Raw genomic sequence first — 21,119 nt, forward strand, 5'->3', positions numbered from 1 at the left:
TGAACATGGATCCTTAAGAGATGGGGAGGAGTCTGAAAATTGTATATTGGGTTCCATCGAAGTATCACCGGGACGTCCTCCAAGAAGACCAACGTTAGACAAAATATTATGAGCGTATTTCCTTTGTAACAAAAAAATCCCAAACTTGGAACGAGAAACTTCAATGCCCAAGAAGTATTTGAGAGTACCCAAGTCCTTAATGCAAAATTATATGTCAATAAATTGCATGAGAAGTTGAATCATATCTTCATCATCATCCATGATTACCAAATCATCAACATAAACAAGGACAATGGTCAAGAGAGAGCCACGAACCAATGTCAAAAGTGAATAGTCCGTCTTGGATTGTTGAAAACCAATATCAAATAGTGCAGAAGAGAATTTAGCAAACCATTGCCTTGATGCATGTTTAAGGCCATAGAGTGATTTCTAAAGACGACAGACTAAATTCTCCCCCTTACTATGAAAACCCGGTGGAAACCTCATGTAAACCTCTTCGTCAAAATCACTATGCAGAAAAGCGTTGTTTGCATCTAATTGGTAGAGAGGCCAATGACGAATTGAAGCAAGAGCTAACAAAGTACGAACAGTTACCATTTTAGCAACTGGCGTAAATGTGTCATGGTAATCAATGTCCTCTGTTTGAGCATAACCCTTTGCAACAAGCCGAGCCTTGTAGCGCTCGATGGTGCTATCAGAGTTAAATTTGATTCGGTAAACCCATTTACATCCGATTGGGTGTTTTCCAAGTGGAAGAGAAACAATTTTGCAAGTATCATTCCGTTCAAGGGCTTGTATCTCGGAAGATATTGCCTCCCGCCACTTGGGAGATTGACACGCATCGTCATAAGTTTCGGGTTCCCGCTCGGAGGATATAAAGGCTAAAAAAGTACAATGAGTGGGTGAAAATCGCAAGTATGATAAACCTTTGGATACGGGATAAAGAGTACCTGATTTAGTTACCTTAGAGTCCGAAAAGGATTGATCGAAGGCCACAACGGTGCAGTAGTAGTCCCGAAAATATCCGGGTGGATGGCGTTGCCGAGATGGCCAAGGTACGGCTTCGAGTTCAGTGGGTGATGGTGCGACCGTGGGTGCAAAAGGTTGAGAAGGTGAGGTCGGTACAAGTATCGAGATGGATGTTTTACCAAGGTTGGGTATGGGTAATGGAATTACCGGAGTCCGTTCGATGGTTTGACGGAAAGGAAAATCTTGTTCATAGAAAATGACGTCACGATTGGTAAAAGTTATTTGGTCTTGGAGGTCAAAGAGATAGTGATCTTTGTGGTTTGTGGGATAACCGATTAGAACACATCGGCAAGATCAGGGGCTAAATTTATCGAAGTGAAGATGACCGGTAGAAGCGTAGCATAATGAGCCAAAGACACGAAGATGAGAATAGGAAGGTGGTTTGCTATAGAGATGGTCATATAGGATTTCATTGTATAGGAGAGGACTAGGTAGTCTATTAATGAGATGAGTAGCGGTTAAGACACAATCCCCCCAAAAATGAAGAGGCATGCCAGAATGAAAATGCAATGCACAAGCAACATTGAGCAAGTGATGATGCTTACGCTTAACAATTCCATTTTGTTGAGGGGTATAAGGGCAACAGCACCGGTGGTGAACATCGTGGGCACAAAAAAATTATTGTAAGTGAGAGGAAAGGAATTTAGTCCCGCTATCAAATTAAAGATTTTGAACTTTAGTTTGAAATTGAGTTTCAACAAAAGCAAAGAAGCGAATTGGAGAATCAATCACATCGGACTTAAAAGTAAGTAAAAAAATTCAAGTATAGCGCGAATAGTCATCAACAATAGATAAAAAATAACAACACATCTTATGTGTAAAATGAGAATAAGGTCCCCAAATGTCAATATGAATGAGCTGAAAAGGATGTAAAGAAGTAACAATGCTAGACTCAAAAGACAGATGCGTTTGGTTGGATAAATGACAAGCAGCACATGGATTTAATTGTTTTGTTGGACTAAAACATAAAGTTTGTTGCAAAGTAGATAAAACTGACTCAAATGGATGTTCTAAGTGGGCATGCCAACGATGAAGTGAAGAGGTTGTAGCAGAAAGAACGGCAGATCCGATATGAATCTCTAGGTAATAAAAATCACCACGCTCATGGCCCCAACCAATGATCTTCTTCGTCAAGAGGTCTTGAAAAAGACAATGGTTATGAAAAAAAGTGACCAAGCAATTTAAGGTTTAAGTGAGCTTGGAGATTGATAATAAGCTGTATTTGAAAGAGGAAGCGCAAAGGACATTATCAAGGGAGATAGTTGGGGTAAGGGGGATTGAACCGTGTGATGTCGGCGGGACACCAACACCATTTGGAATTCCAACGGTGGCATGTGGAGAGGGATAACGTGTTGGGTTTGTAAGGTGGCGGGATTCAAATGTGATGTGGTTGGTGGCACCGGTGTCAATAACCAAAGTATCGAAATTAAATGAATTCAAAGATAAGCCAATAACATTACATGAGAGGTTGGCTTTCAGTATGTTTACCTCTTGTAGCAAGTGCATCAATTACTTATATTGATTATTTGTGAACGGAGGAGGTGTTACATCGGAAGTATAACTAGACTAAGTGGCCGCGGGTCGAGAGAAGGTAGATGGCTGTCCACAGCACTGCTTTTGGTTAGGAGCAAAGCCATGAAGTCGATAACACACATCTTGTGTATGTCCTAGGATGCCACAGTGGGTGCATCTTTCTCGGCCACAAGACGTGTTTGTCCGTTTAGCTAGGTTAGCGGACGGAGCGGGAGTGCTAAGAGAGCTATGCGGTCCATGGGATGAGGAATTCATGCAAGGCAACGGAGCACGGTTGCCATGGTGACTTGCGGATCCGGAGCGGACTTTGCCGATCTAGAGGATTCGGGGGCTAGCAGGTGAAAGAAATCCTAGTGCTCGATTGAAGCCATTTCGGCATAGGTGGGCATCAATGTCATGGTCTCATCCCCGTAGCGGTAATAACGGATGATCACGAGCAAAAAGGCCGAAGAGAGATGGACGTGAGAGATGGTCCCCATGGATCACTACTCTTATACCATGTAGAGTTTGGGCAAACTTAGCTTGCATTGATGAAGTAATTTACAATATATACATAAGGTTTAGGGTTAACACAATACAATGACAATTATGTCATTTATTATAAACCTAATCTACCAATAGGTTATAACTCAATTGAAGGGAAAAGTGTTCAAAATGTCATAAACCTATTGCATTGGTGCCAATTCAGTTCTAAACTTTTTTTCGGTGTCAATTTAGTACTAAACTTTTTTTTATGCCAATTACATCATAAATCTTTTGGATTGATGTCGGTTTAGTAATAATTTTTGCATCCGAAATATTATTTGACATTGTCCACGTCGGCGTCAATTGTGTCACGTAGGACAATCAACGTTTACATCAACGATTTCCGATCAAAATTGACCGGATTGACTCAATTAGTACTAGTGCAAAAAAAAATTAGGACTAACTTGGCATTAATCCAAAAGGTTTAAGACTCAATTGTCAACAATAAAAGGTTTATGACTCAATTGACATCAATGCAAAAGGTATAAGACTCGAACTAGCGACAAAAAAAAAGATTTAGAACTAAATTGACGTCAATCCAAATGGTTTATGACTCAATTGGCACCAATAAAAGGTTTAGCACTCAATTGACACCAATGCGGAAGGTTTATGATTGAACTAGCACGAAAAAAAAATTTATGACTAAATTGACACCAATCCAAAAGGTCTAGGACTCAATTGGCAATAATAAAATGTTTAGCACTCAATTGGCACAAATACGAAAGGTCTATGACTGAATTAATACGAAAAAAAGGTTTATGATTGAATTGATACTAATGCAATAGGTTTATGACTTTTTTTACACTTTTCTCCTCAATTGGGTAAGCTTTTTCAGTAAAGACGATCCCGATAAGGTATGTTAATATACTTGTACTCGACCTCTGATTTGGCGATCTCCTCGTGATAGAGTTGTCAACCTCATATCCCTCATCCAAGTAGAGCTAAAGCGATGTTATGTATGCGATGGTGCGACATAGACTGGGTTGGACATTATAGGGATAGATGGTCCGTTTCTCATTTGGGTATCCTCGAAGGGGCCGATCTACTATCCTTAAGGCTATGTATCCCGGTACAACTTATCGCGCATCAAACACAAAATGTTGTACCGCCAAAAACTTCAAAGACCATCAAAGAACGATCCACTGATGATCGTATTCTCGGGATTTTATATAAAAAAATTCGCCCTTCTTTATACGTATTCTACCATGTGAAGTTGTATGTGAGCTCGGAGCATTTGCTACTTCACTTGCAGCCCGTCTTCCCCGGGAGAGTGAGAGAGATGCCAAGTTGCCTAACTTTATGCTGTTTTGACTATTGCACAGAGAGAGAGAGAGAGAGAGGACAAGCTTCTTTGTTGCAGTGTCGTTTTCTTATATATACTCTCGAGGCAGCAGGAGCAACACACGCTCCCCCTCCAATTCCTCCCCCTTTTCCAATTCTTTCCAAAATTTTCCCATCACTTTCTCTCTCTTTCTCGAGAAAAAGTCTCATTTAGCTCTCTCTCTCTCTCTCTCTCTCTCTCTCTCTCAGCTATAACCTTTTCAAGCTCATCATACCACCATCTCTTTCCAGTAATCTGCAACTCTCTCAACCCACCCACAAAAAAGAAAAACAGGCATCACTGTTCTTATATTCCCAAGATATAGAGAAACCCCACCAAAAAAAAAAAAAAGACTGGGAAAAAAAACCCAGATTTTCAAAATTGAAGGCACAGGACAACTTCCTCTCCTTTTCTACCCCCAGTTTTCAGCTGTGTGGGAGAGCACAAAGTGACCCTTATCTCGTTTTCTCTACAGAAGACCAGAAGCAAGCAAGAAAAAAGTTCATAGCTCGTACTCTGATCTCTGTGTGAACTCTAAGTTGGTGTCCAGATGGAAGAAGAGAACTACTTTCCTGATCTTTCCCTCCACATAAGCCCCCCCAACAGTGCCCCCTCCTCGATCTGCGGCGGTGGTAACAACGAAGGGGACTCGAACTCGAGCTTCAACATTTGGCGGAGAGGCGCCGGGGATGACGATGAAGACTATCGCTACGCCCTAAGGTCCCACAGCGACAGTTCCATCCTCAAGGCCGATGTCGCTGCGGACACCCGGCTCTCCCTATCGAATTACCCCGCCGCTGCCGAGGCCGCGAACAACCCTTTAGAGGCTGAGAGCCCGTGGCGGAGGACCGTCGGCGATGTGCACAATGGAGATCACCGAGGAGAAGATTATTTCAACAGGAGGCATGTGATTGGCAATGGAAGTCTCGGCCACATAAGCAGCGGGATGTCGCTCCTCGGTGTCTCGGACAAGCTTCGACCGATCAAGGGCATTCCCGTGTACAACACCGGCGCTTGTAGCAATTCCTTCCCGTTTCCTCTGCAGGCAGATCGCAATTTCCCCAGAGATGTGATGACAACGAGGGACAATAATCCGAAGTCATGTTGCAATTTGCCCCGGCCAAGCAACAACATGATGAACATGAACAATAGTTCTAGTAGTCCAAGCAATTACTTTGAGCCCATGTACGTGTTGAATTCCGGCGGCGACGGGGGCGGTTCGAGATTCAACGGGATAACGATGGATAATCTGAACCACAATTTCAAGTCAAGGCAGATGATGATGATGCAGTACATACATCACCACCACCAGTATGGATCGCCGGGCGAATCGATGGTCTCGAGATTCAGGTTCGCGCCCAAGTTGCAGAGCAACAAGAGGAACATGAGGGCTCCGAGGATGCGTTGGACTAGCTCTCTCCATGCCCGCTTTGTTCACGCCGTTGGGCTTCTTGGTGGCCATGAAAGTAAACTCTCTCTCTCTCTCTCTCTCGTGGTTTATCCTCTTCTTTCTCCTTATCTTTTGATGAGGCTGTCTAAATGAGAGACAAGTTTCCTGAGCATAATTTTTGTTGGGTATGTTTTGCTTTTGGTTGATTTTTTCATCTTCTAGGAGCTACACCAAAATCAGTGTTGGAGCTAATGGATGTGAAGGACCTAACACTAGCTCATGTGAAGAGCCATTTGCAGGTAACATATATTGCTGCATTTCTTCATTATTCATCTGCTGAGATGTCTTTAATTTCTTCAAGAAAATTAGCAGGATGAGAAGGTGATGTTGAACAAGAGATCAAAGCATCAAAACAACAATTCAGAATTAATATTGCTCCCCCCAAAAAAGAAGCAGAAAGAAACCAAAAATATCAGTTTCTCTCTCTCTCTCTCTCTCTCTCTCTCTCTCTCTGAGTGTTTCTAAAGACTGCATCTCTCCGACTGGCACGGGAGTCGATGAACGTGCAGTGAATGAACAGTTGGAAGTCTCTCCTCTCTCCCTCTCTCTGGTCTTTCTGATACACAGGACAGAAGCTGCTTTTTAGAGAGAGAGGAGAAAAAAGTAGCCATCATTTCTCAATAATACAAAGCAATTACTGACCTCACCAAACATCAACCTCGTGGTTAATAAACAAACCCAGGAAAAATCCAGAAAGAAGAAGCATCCGATTTGGTTTTCCTTGACTAGGAGTGGGGGTGTCTTTTAATGTTCACTTCTACATTGCTCACTTCTTTTAAGAAACGGGAAAAAAATAAGAAAAAAGGTGGACTTTTTTTTTTTCATTATCTTTTGCTTTATTCTTGGTCAATTTTTGTTTTTGTGTGTTTTTATTCATCCTCTGTTCATTTCCTTTGCCTTATTTTGCTCCTTTCAGATGTATAGGACTGTTAAGAACACTGACAAAGGAGCTGCGGTCTCAGGTAAACATTAATAAGTATCTTACCTTGTCTTAAGCTACTGTATAGATTGAATTAATCAATTAAGTAGATACTTTTTTTTTTGCGCCTTTTATCATCCATCAATCTTTTGAAAACTTTAGGAGACTCTCTCTCTCTCTCTCTCTCTCTCTCTCTCTCTCTCACATATTTTAGTCACATGCATTTTCACCCCGCAAGATCAGACATGTTCAAACATGCACACATGCTACATGCCCAAGCATCTTCTTAAATGCCCTAAACCTCTATTCTTGTGTTCCTCCTTTTATTTTTCCTCTAATTTTTTTGAGTGGAAATCAGATGGATCTGGTGATGAAGACTTCTTGCCCCCCTTAAAAACATTCCAGCAAAATGGAAACCACAGAGCTGATGGTTCTGATTTGAGTGCTTCCACTGGACATAACATGTGGACTAACTGTTCAAGGTAATGGAAAGCTATCATACTGTATTTCTCTCTTTTTTAACTTTCTGAGTCATGAGCACATCATATGTTTCTGGATTTGTTTGTCTGCATTTGATACTTCTGATGTGAAAATAAATCAAATCATTGCCCTTTTCTGAAGTTTCTTTATCTTTTCTCTTTCTTTGTTTGGTTGAAACGTCTTTTCTTTAACTTGAAAGTGCTAACACAGCTTTTGTTTTTGGCTTTTCACTTGGCTTTCCTTTTTTCCACTCTTTCTTGTTTTGATCTATATGGACTTGTGCTGAGAAGTAAAGGAACTTTATCAAATCAAACATGAATGATAATAAAAACATATTTGCATGCAGTCGAAGAAAAGCATAGCCATAGCAAAGTTTCGCAAAGTTTCTGGCTTTTCTCTTCATTCTCCTGTAATGCAATCTAAAGTGATGATAGAGCTGCAGTAGTCTTTAGTTAATCACCATCATCTACAAAACATCAGGCGTTTCCTTTGACTTTCTAGTAGTTATTCCTCATTTGTCTTTCAATATCTGATTCTAGTATGTATCATCATGACTTTCAAGATGAGACGTATGACTAAAAATATGGACTGAGAGTAGATCAAACCAACCTTAAAATCATGTTCATGATTGACAAAGAGGAGATACCGAAGATACACGACGATTTGCATATGTAGATATTGCGACCAGGCAATACCACTTAACGCCTACACATTATACACAGATGAAAAATGATCCGCCCTTTTGCCGTCAATTCTCTATGGAAATTTCAAAGTATGTTAGAAGACATAGCAACGGCCTCTTTTTCCCTTAATTTCGGCGTTAGGAAATATGCTTATCGTTAAAGCCCTACTGGCATTGTTGACTTGGATTCGTTCCGAGTTCCTTCTCTCTCCATTACCACGCCATTGCCAAGAGATTCTTATGGATGAATTCAACTAGATGACTTACTACATAATGTATACAACTTAAGCCAAAAAAATGAAGAGTCCATAAGCATTATTAGAGTATTGGAACCGTGTATAATTAGTGTAACTGGTGTGAATACAACACTGTCATTTTTTTGTTGTCTCCTTTTCATGGAACAATTTAGCAATTCTCATCAATTGACATACTCCTAGATCTGTAGTCTTGGATTCCCCTATCGTTCAGAACAAGTTCTTTAACCTTTAAGTCACCTGTTTCTCTGGTCCAAGATCCTCCTAAATAATATAATGTACGAGGACACATGCATGGACCAGCACCCTGAAAGCATTAAAAGCTGAATATTTTTCTAGGGACGTTAAGCTATTATCTATTCATTCTCATTATTAACTTATACATTAGTCCATGAAGCTATTCCTTAGCCAATTACAAAAACCAATTATGTAAATCTCCTTTTCTTTTGGATACAATTATTGGGAATCTTTTGAAACTTGAGGAGTTAGCCGATTATCATAGTCATTAGTTTCTCAAGTAAGTTGTTCGACCACCTTTGTGCAACTTCTCTGGTCTTTTCAAAGTGAAATTTGACGGTCCGGAGTCTATAACGAAGACATTTTTAAATTGTTTCTCAAGATGTCTATATCTTTGCAGTCCTCCAATCTTACAAAAATCCGAAAAAAGGAAACTTTGGCGTTTGTTTTTTGGGTACTTGTTACTTAATAATCGGTCGTTTATGGGATGTCGAGACTTGGATATAACAAGAGGAATGTTGGTATGCATACATTAGATCATGATTACCGTAAAGTCATGGGCGCCTTTGATTTTATCTAGTCTCAAAATTTACTTTTGGCTTATGTTATTTTGAGGCCCTTGAACATGGTTTGATTGTAGTTAAGGTAGTTTAAGTATATGAGTGAAAAAACGACTTAGAATCAAGAAATAACTAACGGTGCTTGTTTGGAACCATGTTTTTGCAGCGATGGAGAGAGGCCGCATAGCACCAATTCTAGAGATGTTGATGGGACAACAAGGCCAGAAATCATTTCATCTCAACATAACTCTGAGGTTAGAATCCCAGTCGCTCAAATATATACGCATAAATGACATATTTATACTTCTACGTCGATCATATGCATAAACTAATGATAGACTAAGAAAAGACAACCGTGTATGGAGAAAGGAAAATTATGGAGTGACCTTAATCTTTGCGACATGCACGATAGACATATAAAGTCAAATAATAGTCCAAGGAAATATATGTTTTGTTTGTCTTCTCTACGGAAAGAAGGTTAATTACATTATTGCGTGATTTATGATTACCTTAGTTTATAAGGATGTATTAAGACGATAAATTTTCATTTGCAATTGACCACTCGCATAAATAAACCAGTCGAGGCGATAGTTCTCAGAATTCATGATTGACAAAATCAAAATCAATATATGTATATTTAGGCAAATTAACTACTCCCAAATACAAGTAGTAAAATTGATCTTTTTCTTTATAACTTTTGACAGTTAATGGTAAGGATCTCTAGCTATGAAAAAACTTTCTCAAAATACTCACATTAGTCAATAATGAGAGATCACATTATACAATGAATAGATGACAGCAAGATCCGAGTCGCTGTATCAAAAGTTTAAGTGAAAAAAAAATTTGACAACTCTAGATAAACCCTATTCAGTCTAAGTAAGAACAAAGAACATTTAAACTGACTAAGATTAAGAAAGTCTATATTACAACTAAGAACTGGATAAACAAATCAGTTTATACAAATAGGCGATTTTCCTTATGTCCCTCTTTCGAACTTTGGATGCATAGACAATGCCAAGGTATTCGACACACTAATGAGACAGTATACGGAACCTTTGTCGATACATAAGCTCACGATATATTACTAGATGCTCCTGCCAGAAGCTTACTCTTAAACCTAATATACTGTAGTAACAATTGCTTACTGCATTCGAGGATAGATCAGTACACAAACTAACTATGCATAGCTAATGACATTTAACTATACTTAGGTTCTTGTATGATCTCGTCAAGATGAAGATGTCACCAATGCATTTGTCCCACTGATGTGACGGAGGGCTTGCCTCTGTCGCTTCCACAGCTAGGCACAAGGATGCAACTCATCGCCGGATTATACAATACAAGTTTCAGATCGCTTTTGAGCTGAAAACTGCTGATTAGTTGCCGTTCGGCAGAACATGCACAAAGTCTACTTGAACGTCTGAATGAGTCGACTCGTGTATTACATGTAGTTCTAACTCGGTTTGTAAACAAATCCGGCCTAAGTTAAGTATATAAGAGTAGAGAGAGCTTGAACAAATGATTCCACACACTGTGATCTTATGTTATTCTATAGTTTGGCTAATCTTTTTAAACACAGTCATTCAAACTAAATTTTCATTACATGACATAGTTTTCCATATATATGCAGGTGGAGTATATGGGCCAACAGAGAGATTGTACGAGATCAAGCTTGAATATGAACGCTCCAAGCTTGGAGTTCAGCCTAGGGAGATCCGATTGGCGTGGCAATGTATATGACTCCTAATTAGACGCATAAAAAAATGTTTTTTTAATGCATATAGATGGGAAATAGTGTAGAGCACATTAATTAATGATATAACTTTTTTGATTTAACGAAGTCATTTTTTCCACGACCACTGCATCCGACTGCCTCGTTTCTTTTCCTGGCGTCGCTCTTTTCTAGCAAAGTAAAGTTGCTTTATTTTGAGATTAGGATTTTGATGGTTCATGTCCGATCGAATAAGGCTAAAGTAGATGACAATGATAAAGGGTGGAAGCATATCAATTTTCGCACGCTGGTACTTGAGGTGTTCCATTTAGGGTTTTGCTTTTCATCGTCTTTTTGATCGATTTATGAAAGACATCCTGCTTTGTTTGATTCTCTCGGATGGGCAATTTGAGGTGAACCCAGTTCGATAAAGCTTGTCTTTGTTGAACGAAGTGTTTGGTGTTACTAGTCCTCATGTACTAAAACTTAAGTTGTTATAATACCGTCCGAAATGAACTTTGGCTCCATTTGTTTCTAAAAAATGGATAATTTGAAAAATATATTCCTAAAAATGATCGTCCATATCGCTTACAAAAATAAATATAAAAAAATATTTTCATCATAAATGAAAATGATTATACATAAGTTGTTGTCAATAATAAAAATATTTTTTTTATTAAAACTAGAGATTTTTCACCAAACAAGAATTGGACCTTTAAGCAATATGTCTTCGATTGAATATCATGAATTGTTTCGATGTTGTGCATTTGTTAAAGCTCGAAAAATCTTGGGACATATTAGTTGCGTTGGTTTAAATTACATACATAAGTTAGATCTACAATCACATGAAGTGAGGGAAAATTGTCCAAAAAGTTATAAACCTATTGCACTTCTATCTATTTAGTCACAAACATTTTAATTTTGCAAGTTGAGTCCTAAATTTTTTCACATTTTGCTAATTGATCTAGCCAATTTTATCTGAAAATCACCGATATGGGCGTCGGCTGTCATGCATGGCACGATTGGAGCTGAAGTGGACAATTCTTAATGATATTTTAATATTTTTTGAACATTTTGATTTTGTCTCCTTTTTGCTTTTTTATTTTTTTCCCCGCCGACCATTACCGGGCCTCGTCGATGGCCTGCGGAGGTCGCTAGTGTGACGTCCTAGGGCGTCACTTTACTAATGAGCTCTGTTTTAATCTAATATTATACATAATAGAGGGCACATGCAAAAACTTAATAAACTAAAAACACTCCAGGTGGCCATATAGAACGCAAATGCATGCAAAGAGACGGTAGGCATAACGCCTAAAAGAGTATGGCTTTTCATAGGGTTCACTAACCTGTACCTATCACACAATCACACATTATCCACAAATACCACAGAATACACCGGGAGGAGTCCAAAAGGGAGTGTCTACTCCGGATTACTATCCACGATTACTCTCTAAGAGTTCCAATACCATCATCCAAGTTTGTTACTTCTCAAATGGAGAGCTTATCCGAAATAGGGTTACATCAACGGGAGTGAGTCGAAACTCAGCAAATAAATTTCTAAGTTTATATATATATACACACCCGTTAGTTACAATATATTTTCATAAAGCGAAACCATAGAATACACTAGGAGGAATCCAAAGGGGAGTGGCTACTTCGGAGTACTATCCACGATTATTCTCTGTGAGTTTCAATGCCATCATCGAAGTCTACTACTTCTTGAATGGAGAGCTTATCCGAAATAGAGTTACATCAACGGGAGTGAGTCGAAACTCAACAAATAAACATCTAACCAAACAACTAGGCAATCTATGCATTCATTCAATCAAGCGGATCTCAACAGGCAACCATACAACAGAATACAAAGGAAAGCCACCATGATCATATACACAAGGAAGCCGTAGAATAATGAGGGATCTATCCAACAAGGTGAGCATGAAAAACACAAAACTCCATGACCCCTTTCCACCACGATCCGGATCCCATAATATTGCAATAGCAATGTTATGGGTGACATTGATCAAATTGGGCCGTCCAAATTAAAATGGACGCCTGATTTGATCCATGTCACCTCTTCAAAAAATTTTAAAAATTCTTGTTCAAAATTCCCCCCTCTCCCTTTTCAAGAGGTGACATGGATCAAATCAAATCGTTCATTTTGATTTGGACGGCCCGATTTGATCAATGTTAGGGGATCCATTTCCTTTCCGCCAAGCCTCTCGACAAAACACCCATGTGATCTCAATTTCAATTCGCATCCATCCGGTGACTTATCGGGCAATCCCACTCTACTTTGAACCTACCCAAAGACAGATGGCAACCGTATAACCAACGAATTCATCATACAAGCGTCGAATCTCATAGATCCTTCCCCAAACCATATGGCCGAACCTCCCTTTATACATTCACACTCCAATTCGTCGCACCCGAACAATAAATAAGACGATCAACGCATCGATTATACTTCCCTAAGACCCCAAGAGGCCAATTCAACCAACAGATCGCGCATGCAACTCCTTCTTGTTCACCATGCGAGCCAAACAATCGTTCAACACACCCATATTCAAAATCAACAATATGCGCTAAAACGAACGATTAATGCGCAATCTAGTCGTAGGGATAGAGGTCTATTTGCCTTGGGAATGCGTACGAAGAAACGGAGCTCGAATTGCCATCCGGACGAGCTTAAACTCCTTGTTCCTTCCTAGGTGCCGTGTAGTTGAGGTTGACAGGGAAGGGAGAGAGAGCGGACGTCGAGGGCAAGCTAATAAGCTATGGTGGTTGAAGGCCTCGTGGAACACCTGCGTCGAGCTTTGGTGTCATTGGTGGAAGAACGACAGGGAGAGAGGGAGAGAGAGAGCGTTTTGGCGGGGTGGGGGTGTTCCACGAAAATGAGGGGGCCAAAAAATGAAGAGAGAGAAGGAAGACTTTTATAGCGAGGGCTAGGTCAGTCGAATTATGTGAGTTTCGGCTCCATTTGTTCCATAAAAAATGAATAATTAGAAAAATATTTTTCTAAAAATAATCGCCCAAATTCGAAAGAGGATTTGCGATGGTTGGTGACCAAAGGGGAGGGCTTGCTGGCAGTCGGCCCCGCCCCATCGATGATGGAACGGTGGTAGCCACACGCGAAGGGTTTGTCCTTTTTCTTTCTTTTTGAAAAACAGTAAAAGAAAGAAAGAAAAATTAAAAACTAGAGGACAAAAATGCTCTTGACGTGATGTCAAGCCTTCTTTTGAGAGTGACAGAATCATTTTAAATTCTTATCGAAGAAAATGAGGGCATTTTAAATCTTTATTTGAAATTTTCCTTTACTTATCCAAAAATACTGTTTTGACACGTGTGCTACTCATTGCCCTCATCTGTTTGACCTTTCTTGAGATTGTTTTATCTTCTGCTTGTGCCTTCGTGTCATCGTTATCCTCATGCACGAATGTAAGTCCTCCAAGATCTTCGGGCATTGTTTACTCGTCATCGTCGTCTTCTCAACGATCGCAGCTTGATTTTATAATGTGTCGTTATGGATCGGAATGTCGATTTTCATGCGTCCTCGCACATTCTGTCGTGACCATCTTTAAAGGCACGGGCTTGTGCGTATTCAGATCCGCATCGAACGCCCGATGATGTCTATCTGACAAGACCCTTTTAAGCCGAGCTTAACGACGTCGGATTGGATCCGACAGTCCTTGGATTAGTTCATTTCAAGCTTCGTTTCGGTTTTGTTATTGCAAATTGCGCGGCCGAATCGAATCACCGCCACAATCTATCCCACAAGAAGCCAAAACTCCGCCCACCCCGCACCTTAACCTTCGCCGTCCCGTCTCTCACCAGATTGCTTATGCAGGGGCCATGTGCACGTAGCCAGAGAAATTTCGAGGAAAGAATTTGGGGTGATAATACCACAGGAATGGCGAGGCAATCGGAGAAGTTCTCGATGGATTTCGCGATGGGCGGAGTGGCCGCCGTGATATCGAAGAGCGCCGCCGCTCCTATCGAGAGAGTGAAGCTTCTGCTGCAGAATCAAGGGGAGATGATGAGGAGGGGTCACTTGAGGCGACCCTACCTTGGTATCGCCGATTGCTTCGGGAGGGTCTTGAGAGAGGACGGTTTCTTGTCGTTTTGGAGAGGCAATCAGGCCAATGTGATTCGCTATTTCCCAACTCAGGTAAGAGCTAAAACTTCGTCTCTTGCCATTTTTTGAATCGTGGGTTGTCGTTCTTTTGTTGTCTTCTTGAAGTTAGAAAGAAAAGTTTGGGGCTTTGTAGGTAGAACAACTTTTATGGCTGGATGTTATTGTTGATTCTTTGGCAGCAAATGATACTTGGGTGCAAAATTTGGTTGATTGTGGGAAAAAGTGGCTTAAATGGTGTTTCAGTGGGAGGTTCAGAGGTTGGTGTTCAACTGGCATGGCTTTTGACCAAAAACAAAAAAATTTCTGGCATGGTTTAGTTGGTTCCAATGGAGAATGTTCCATTTTGAACTTCTTACTAAGCATGATGTCTTTCTACTAGAATATTGGAATCTGATTTGCCAGTGAGAATGGAATATGGAATGTGAAGTGAAAGAGGATGGAATTACCCGAACTAGCCTGCTTTTTTACCTACAATTTGATAGGCAAATGGAGAGAAGAAAAATAGAAGATAAAAGGCAAAACGATAAGCAGCATGTCCCCCTTAATAGCCGGTTGCAATCCTGATTGGCTGCTTTCGGCATTACGTTTTGGCTGACAGAAGTTCCTTGGTTGTCTTTGGGGATGATCATGTGATGTCCCTGTTAGATTTTTGTCCATCCTTCCTAGTCAAGAGAAACGCTTTCAGAGATTTCATCTGGAGCGGTGATTTTGGAAAAGTAATGCCCATCGGTCTTTTCAAAATGCCAGTCATTTGAACTTTTAGGACGAAAACAAGGGTCCACAACTTGTGATTGGAAGAGTGAACTGGGGCTCATGACATGTTTGTTTAGTTGATACAGGCTAGTGGCTTGCCTCAGTGATAAGATATCTATTCCATGCTCTTAACTGCTAGGTGATCTCCTCCCACAAGCACTAGAGTCGTCTGCTTATTTCTACTCTATATCAAAATACTTCCTTCAAGAGGTTGCAAGACAATAATGAACTTTTAACTGAACAGCCAAATCGGGTGCTTACAATAGATACGAACTAGCAAAGAATGCTGCTGTTTTATTGTAGAATCAGTGCCTTTGGCTACCTCCCAGTTATAAGCAGGACTTCAAGCTTTGATTATTAGTGTCTTTGGAACAGCAGCTCTTGGTTTTGAACCTATTCGATATATTCATCACTGATTTTGATTATTTGACAGAGCTTTTACTGTCCCTAGGCTTTCAACTTCGCATTCAAAGGTTATTTCAGAAGTTATTTGGGCCATTCAAAAGAGAAAGATGGATATATAAAGTGGTTTGTTGGAAATGTAGCCTCGGGAAGTGCCGCTGGAGCTACCTCATCACTGTTGCTATACCACTTGGATTATGCAAGGACACGCCTGGCTACTGATGCTAGGGAGTGTCCAGTTCGTGGTCGACGGCAGTTCACAGGATTAATTGATGTATATAGCAAAACTGTATCTACCGATGGAATAGCAGGTCTTTACCGTGGATTTGGCGCTTCAATCGTGGGAATTACTTTGTATCGTGGCATGTATTTTGGGATCTATGACACGATGAAGCCTATCATTTTGATCGGTGCTCTTGAGGTATGCAGCTCTCCAGATTCTCTTTTTGATGCCGAGAATCTCGAATAGATGCTAACATGACTTGAAGATTTATAGTTACTGTTTGTCTGTTTTATCAAGATATCTTCTACTTGATGCTGTTGGAAGTGACCCAATTCATTTTCAATTTCGCCTGTGGGAGGACTTATTTTGGGTCCTCTGTTTTTCTGCAGGGGAATTTCTTTGCCAGCTTCTTGCTTGGTTGGAGCATCACGACCGTCTCTGGAGTATGTGCTTATCCTTTTGACACTGTAAGGCGAAGAATGATGCTCACATCTGGACAACCCGTCAAGTACCGAAGTTCTGTGCATGCATTTCAGGAGATTGTCCGACGCGAAGGTCTGAGGGCCCTCTATCGAGGAGTCACCGCGAATATGCTTTTTGGTATGGCAGGCGCTGGAGCTCTTGCGGGCTACGATCTGCTTCAGAGAATCGCTTCTGGACACGGTTATTCCTACGGGCCACAGCGAGGCGTTTTGAAGTGAAAGTTGTAGAATATGGATGCGTACATCATTCATGTATGGAATTGTACAGGGTAATTGAAATGAAGGAGATAGCTCCCTCAGTTGTACAGTGTAATTGATTGATATATGAAATTCATATAGATGATCAATAAGATGAATGAAAATTGAAATTCTAAAGAGTTTGTTACCGAATGTCTTAGAACACTCGTCAAGTAAACAATTAACGAAATTCATAAGCGGCTTTTTTGTTCCACAACAGGGCCTGGACCATCATTCCTATCCTCAATAGCTTACGAGTTTACATCCATACCTGGTCGGGTAAAATTTCCTTTCGATTTCTCCATTACCGTTTCCCGAATTCGCGCATCCATGGTTGAAAGTAAAAAATCGATCAATTCCATAAATAGAAACAGTAGGGGGCACCCAGTCAAGGCCTAGTTACAGGAAAGTCAGTTCTTCAATGCATTGATTGTCTTCGCACAATTAGTACCTTGAAATTGATTGACCGCTCTCGTGTTATATCTTGAAAATAAATTGACTTGTCCCAACAAGATCCTTTCAAGAATAAGGGGTCTCGAAAACCACACTAGCATTATCCTTAAGAAGGGTAAACACAACCATGGCACCGGTACAATTCTCAGACAGAAATTTACAAACAGAAGCAATTTCAGTTTTCACTTCCACCAAGGTATACTTTTGACCAACCCATTCCCCAAATACAAGTTCATCCATCTGAAAGAAAATGAGCACACAAAGCTTCTGACCCAGACTAACTTTTCATGGACGATGATCCTAATGGTTGGGGCCAAGAAGTGAAAGCAGGAAAGTCCTATAGTGGCCCGATGTTTCGGAGTGAACTGCGTCGTTTAGAGTCTTCTTGTACTTCTTATGGTATTCTGCTTTTATATACTGCATGTCGATTTCGGTCCTCGTCACAATCACCCTTATCAGCGTCGTGTCATCGGTCCCCAGACCTTTCATCGCCTTGTGTAATACCTGCAACGTAATGTACGTATGCATGAAGGGTTGCAACTCTGATGGGCTACAAATTTTTAAGCAGCAGCTAAGCAAGCAAGGGCTTTGCCTGAGATGAGATTAAAGAAACATACCTTTGCAAAATACTTGGCAGGGTTCTGAGAGCACTGTAAGATTGTCAAGAGACCATACTCAAAATATCCTGATGTTTCGCTCTTCACGGCCTGCTTTGGTTCATGTTCTGGTTAGGCATCATGCTTAACAAAAGGATAAATAAAAAACAGACATGTAATATGCAAGTATATCTGAAGAAAACTCACCTTCTTTAACGAACTGCCATACATGTTATGATAAGCGGAATCAATAGCAGCCAAATGTGCCCTGCTTCTTTCGCTAAATATCTTGATAAAAGTCTTCTCATCGGTCCCCAGCCGCTTCTCCCCAGCTTTGAAAAGAGCCTTTGCATCATGTTCTACGGCCATCCTATCGACTTCAAAGCCTTCATAGCGCGGCGTACCGACATATGTAAGCAGAAGCTGCGGAAAGCCTTAAAGTTCAGAAACTGGATTTATCTAGTTTGATATGCTGTCCCATTGATAGCTTGTCTCTATTTGCAGAAAGATTCCAAGAGCTTGTACAAAATTGAGATCATTCCATCCCATATACATCTCTTTGTATAATTATTTTTTTTGGTTGAACATCTCTTAGTATTGAGTAGACACAAATTTAAAAGTTGGCAGATATCTTTGTGTTAAACATGATCTGTCTTTCATTACCGGGAACATCCCTACAACAGCATGCATGAAAAAAATCTTGAAAAGAAATCAAAGAGTAGGTAGGGTTTAAAACAGAACACGTCATAAAGAAGTCCTCAACTAAGAAATACAAACCATAGTGATTTCTGTAAGCTAAAGAGCGATTTTCCAAGGCTAACCATGCACAAAAAGAGCTAAAAACAGGAGAAATACAAAAACGGAAGAGCTCTCACCTTCTTATGGTCCCCAGAGGTATATTTCTCAATGTCATGCTCGAGATGAACCCCAAACTTGGAATAGTAGTGTTGCTTAAACGTCTGTATCTGAGATGGAGTTCGAGAACATATTACTTCAGTAGCAGCTTGAACATTTGTTGATGACGCCATAAAGGCCTGCCTTAGAACTATGGCATCTCGTCCAGCTGGGTCATGCATCCATAGCAAAACAGCCGTCTGGGAAAAGGAAATGGACAAAAAAATACAAGATCATGAAGCATAATAGCTCTCCACAAATGCTAAGATTAAAAACGGTAACATTGCGTCAAAAAGTGCAGAACATACTATGAAAGAAAGAGCAGAATTGATACCTCTAATTTGCCAGTCAGTTCCGATTCTAAGCGTTTGAAAATATCATCAGAATACATGGTGCGATATTCCTGCTGAATAAGAGCACGTTGTGTGACATCCCGATGGGCAAGAATATTGACAACCGCTGCAGTATCACATCCCAAACCTGAAATGTGAAATAGAGAACTTGTCACCTACCAAAGCTCCTTTATAAAGCTTCTTCCTCGAGTAATACTAATATCCGATATCTTCTTTCAATTATTACTTTGAAACATAGAACTGAAAAAAGAGGAAAACTTAGTGTAGAGAGCCCAGCAAGCCCATTCCTAAAGGCTACTTGACTTTTAGAGCCGTGGAAACAGGGTCTAAAGCCGCCACAGGCGTAGGCATTCATAACTATGTCTCGAAGTGCTGTTCAGCCCCTCAAAGTAAATTGCATAGCCACATTTTACACATAAATCATCCCAATACACGAACACAAAAATCAATAATATCCAACAGGAAAAAGCCAGCAGCAAAGATTTCTCCTCACAAATCCTCCAGTGGTAAACAGATATCAAGACACACAGCGTACCCTCTCTCTACCATCAATCATAGGCACTACTAACTGCGAGACTGATGGAGGATCTGAGGTCCAATTAAGCTAAACAGCAGGCCAAAATGTAACTGCTATAAGCATCACAATGTGCCTAAAAGCTAAAATTTGACCCCACACAACCAACAACATGAAAGAGTGAGTAAACCCAATTCCCAAAAGGACAACACAATGATAACATGCCACCCTGAAGAACTCTTCCATCTTTCGTTAAATTGCAAAACAAACGACAACTTTCGTTCGATAACTGTCAACACAAACAAAGAGCAAAACGAAGCAGAAATTGAAAGTAAAACAAAAGGGGACCAACACTTACAGTTGGAACCGGAATTACAACCCTTTTGATTGCCAAACAAATCAATCAACTTGAGAGAGAGAGAGAGAGAGAGGAGAAGTACCCTTGAAAGCACGGTAAAGTTGCATAGCATCGTCTCTTGGGGAGGTGAGAACCGGAGGGACAGTCAAAGTCGACATTTTTCCCTTCCCTCAATTCTCCTTCTCTTTTCCCTCTTCTTCCACAACCAAACTCAGTCTCACCCTGTCTTCTTCTTCTTCTTCTTCTTCTTCTGCGTGAAGGGAGTGAATCCGAGAAAAAAAACCACCCAAAAGCAAATAGAACGGCAAGAAGAAGGGGGAGAAGATTCGAAACTGGGTTTTTTCTCTTCCCTTGGAAAGGAGGAAGCTTTTTCAACTCCTGTGGCCCAATGCTCAAATGGAGTTTAAAGCAACGTTGCTTTCCTCGAACGGTAACATTGATATTTGCGCCTTTAAAAAACTCTCACCGATTGTCCTTTCCTTCGCGTGGCCGATGATTGCGAGACCCACTTGAAGAACTCCCTTCTTTTTTTCAATCCCCCCTTAAAAATCTCCGGAAACCAATCTCGGATTTAACTTTTCGGCCATCACGACGCGCTTGCTTCTTCCCCTCTTCTTTTCTTTCTTCTATTGGTGGCGTATCCGGGGCATCCACAATGTCTCACTTTTCATCGACTACCCAATTATTGAAAACTACTTTAAAAAAAATAAATAAATAAATACATCCTAAAACTTATTACGAAAATATTATTAAGTCTTAAATTTTTTTAAAAGTTCAATTAAATCTTAAAACTTAATATAGAGATGTAATTAAGTACTAAAACTTATTAATCTAATAAAATCAAGTCCTTTTTTTTTTTTTTTTGCCGACAAAATCAAGTCCTTTCGTTGGTTGCATTTTTTTAAACTTTTAAGATTCGATTGCATTTTCGTAATAAATTTTAAGACTTGATTATACCTTTTGAAAGTTTAAAACTCGATTGCACTTTTCCTTTTCAGACTTGATTATATTTTTTAAAAAT

At 40.2% G+C, this 21,119-nt stretch overlaps 3 protein-coding genes across 4 annotated transcripts; 2 read left to right on the plus strand and 1 right to left on the minus strand.

Moving 5' to 3' along the window:
• Window positions 1-4,505: 4,505 nt before the first annotated feature.
• On the plus strand, window positions 4,506-10,844 carry LOC115748730 (probable transcription factor KAN4). Of its 2 annotated transcripts, none has more exons than XR_007199837.1 (6): window positions 4,506-5,874; window positions 6,021-6,097; window positions 6,775-6,820; window positions 7,136-7,273; window positions 9,159-9,244; window positions 10,621-10,667. XR_007199837.1 is itself a non-coding variant. In XM_048286019.1 (6 exons), the coding sequence occupies exons 1-6, from the start codon at window positions 4,959-4,961 to the stop codon at window positions 10,735-10,737; spliced, it is 1,368 nt and encodes a 455-aa protein (XP_048141976.1). In that variant the 5' UTR covers window positions 4,506-4,958; the 3' UTR covers window positions 10,738-10,844. The 2 variants fall into 2 exon arrangements, 1 of the variants encoding a protein (XP_048141976.1); XM_048286019.1 differs by having other exon boundaries at window positions 7,136-7,259; window positions 9,157-9,244; window positions 10,621-10,844.
• A 3,503-nt stretch (window positions 10,845-14,347) lies between these two features.
• On the plus strand, window positions 14,348-17,043 carry LOC115748733 (ADP,ATP carrier protein ER-ANT1). Its single transcript, XM_030685340.1, has 3 exons — window positions 14,348-14,866; window positions 16,038-16,409; window positions 16,601-17,043. Exons 1-3 carry the CDS (start codon window positions 14,540-14,542, stop codon window positions 16,910-16,912), a joined length of 1,011 nt encoding a protein of 336 aa, XP_030541200.1. The 5' UTR covers window positions 14,348-14,539; the 3' UTR covers window positions 16,913-17,043.
• A 420-nt stretch (window positions 17,044-17,463) lies between these two features.
• On the minus strand, window positions 17,464-20,629 carry LOC115748735 (annexin D5). Its single transcript, XM_030685342.2, has 6 exons — window positions 20,181-20,629; window positions 19,208-19,353; window positions 18,855-19,073; window positions 18,187-18,402; window positions 18,001-18,090; window positions 17,464-17,887 (listed from the first exon to the last, which is right to left on the minus strand). The coding sequence occupies exons 1-6, from the start codon at window positions 20,254-20,256 to the stop codon at window positions 17,684-17,686; spliced, it is 951 nt and encodes a 316-aa protein (XP_030541202.1). The 5' UTR covers window positions 20,257-20,629; the 3' UTR covers window positions 17,464-17,683.
• Window positions 20,630-21,119: the final 490 nt, after the last annotated feature.

Source organism: Rhodamnia argentea, chromosome 1 (assembly GCF_020921035.1).
Source record: "Rhodamnia argentea isolate NSW1041297 chromosome 1, ASM2092103v1, whole genome shotgun sequence".
In the NCBI taxonomy this organism is placed as follows: Eukaryota; Viridiplantae; Streptophyta; class Magnoliopsida; order Myrtales; family Myrtaceae; genus Rhodamnia; species Rhodamnia argentea.

Coding starts and splice junctions, on each gene's coding strand:
- LOC115748733 (XM_030685340.1), top strand. CDS start 14,540: ATGCAGGGGCCATGTGCACGTAGCCAGAGAAATTTCGAGGAAAGAATT. Junction 14,867..16,037: donor TTCGCTATTTCCCAACTCAG/GTAAGAGCTAAA, acceptor TACTGTCCCTAG/GCTTTCAACTTCGCATTCAA. Junction 16,410..16,600: donor TTTTGATCGGTGCTCTTGAG/GTATGCAGCTCT, acceptor GTTTTTCTGCAG/GGGAATTTCTTTGCCAGCTT.
- LOC115748735 (XM_030685342.2), bottom strand. CDS start 20,256: ATGTCGACTTTGACTGTCCCTCCGGTTCTCACCTCCCCAAGAGACGAT. Junction 18,091..18,186: donor ATGGCAGTTCGTTAAAGAAG/GTGAGTTTTCTT, acceptor GAACCAAAGCAG/GCCGTGAAGAGCGAAACATC. Junction 17,888..18,000: donor CTGCCAAGTATTTTGCAAAG/GTATGTTTCTTT, acceptor ATTACGTTGCAG/GTATTACACAAGGCGATGAA.
- LOC115748730 (XM_048286019.1), top strand. CDS start 4,959: ATGGAAGAAGAGAACTACTTTCCTGATCTTTCCCTCCACATAAGCCCC. Junction 5,875..6,020: donor GCTTCTTGGTGGCCATGAAA/GTAAACTCTCTC, acceptor TTCATCTTCTAG/GAGCTACACCAAAATCAGTG. Junction 7,260..9,156: donor ATGTGGACTAACTGTTCAAG/GTAATGGAAAGC, acceptor ATGTTTTTGCAG/CGATGGAGAGAGGCCGCATA.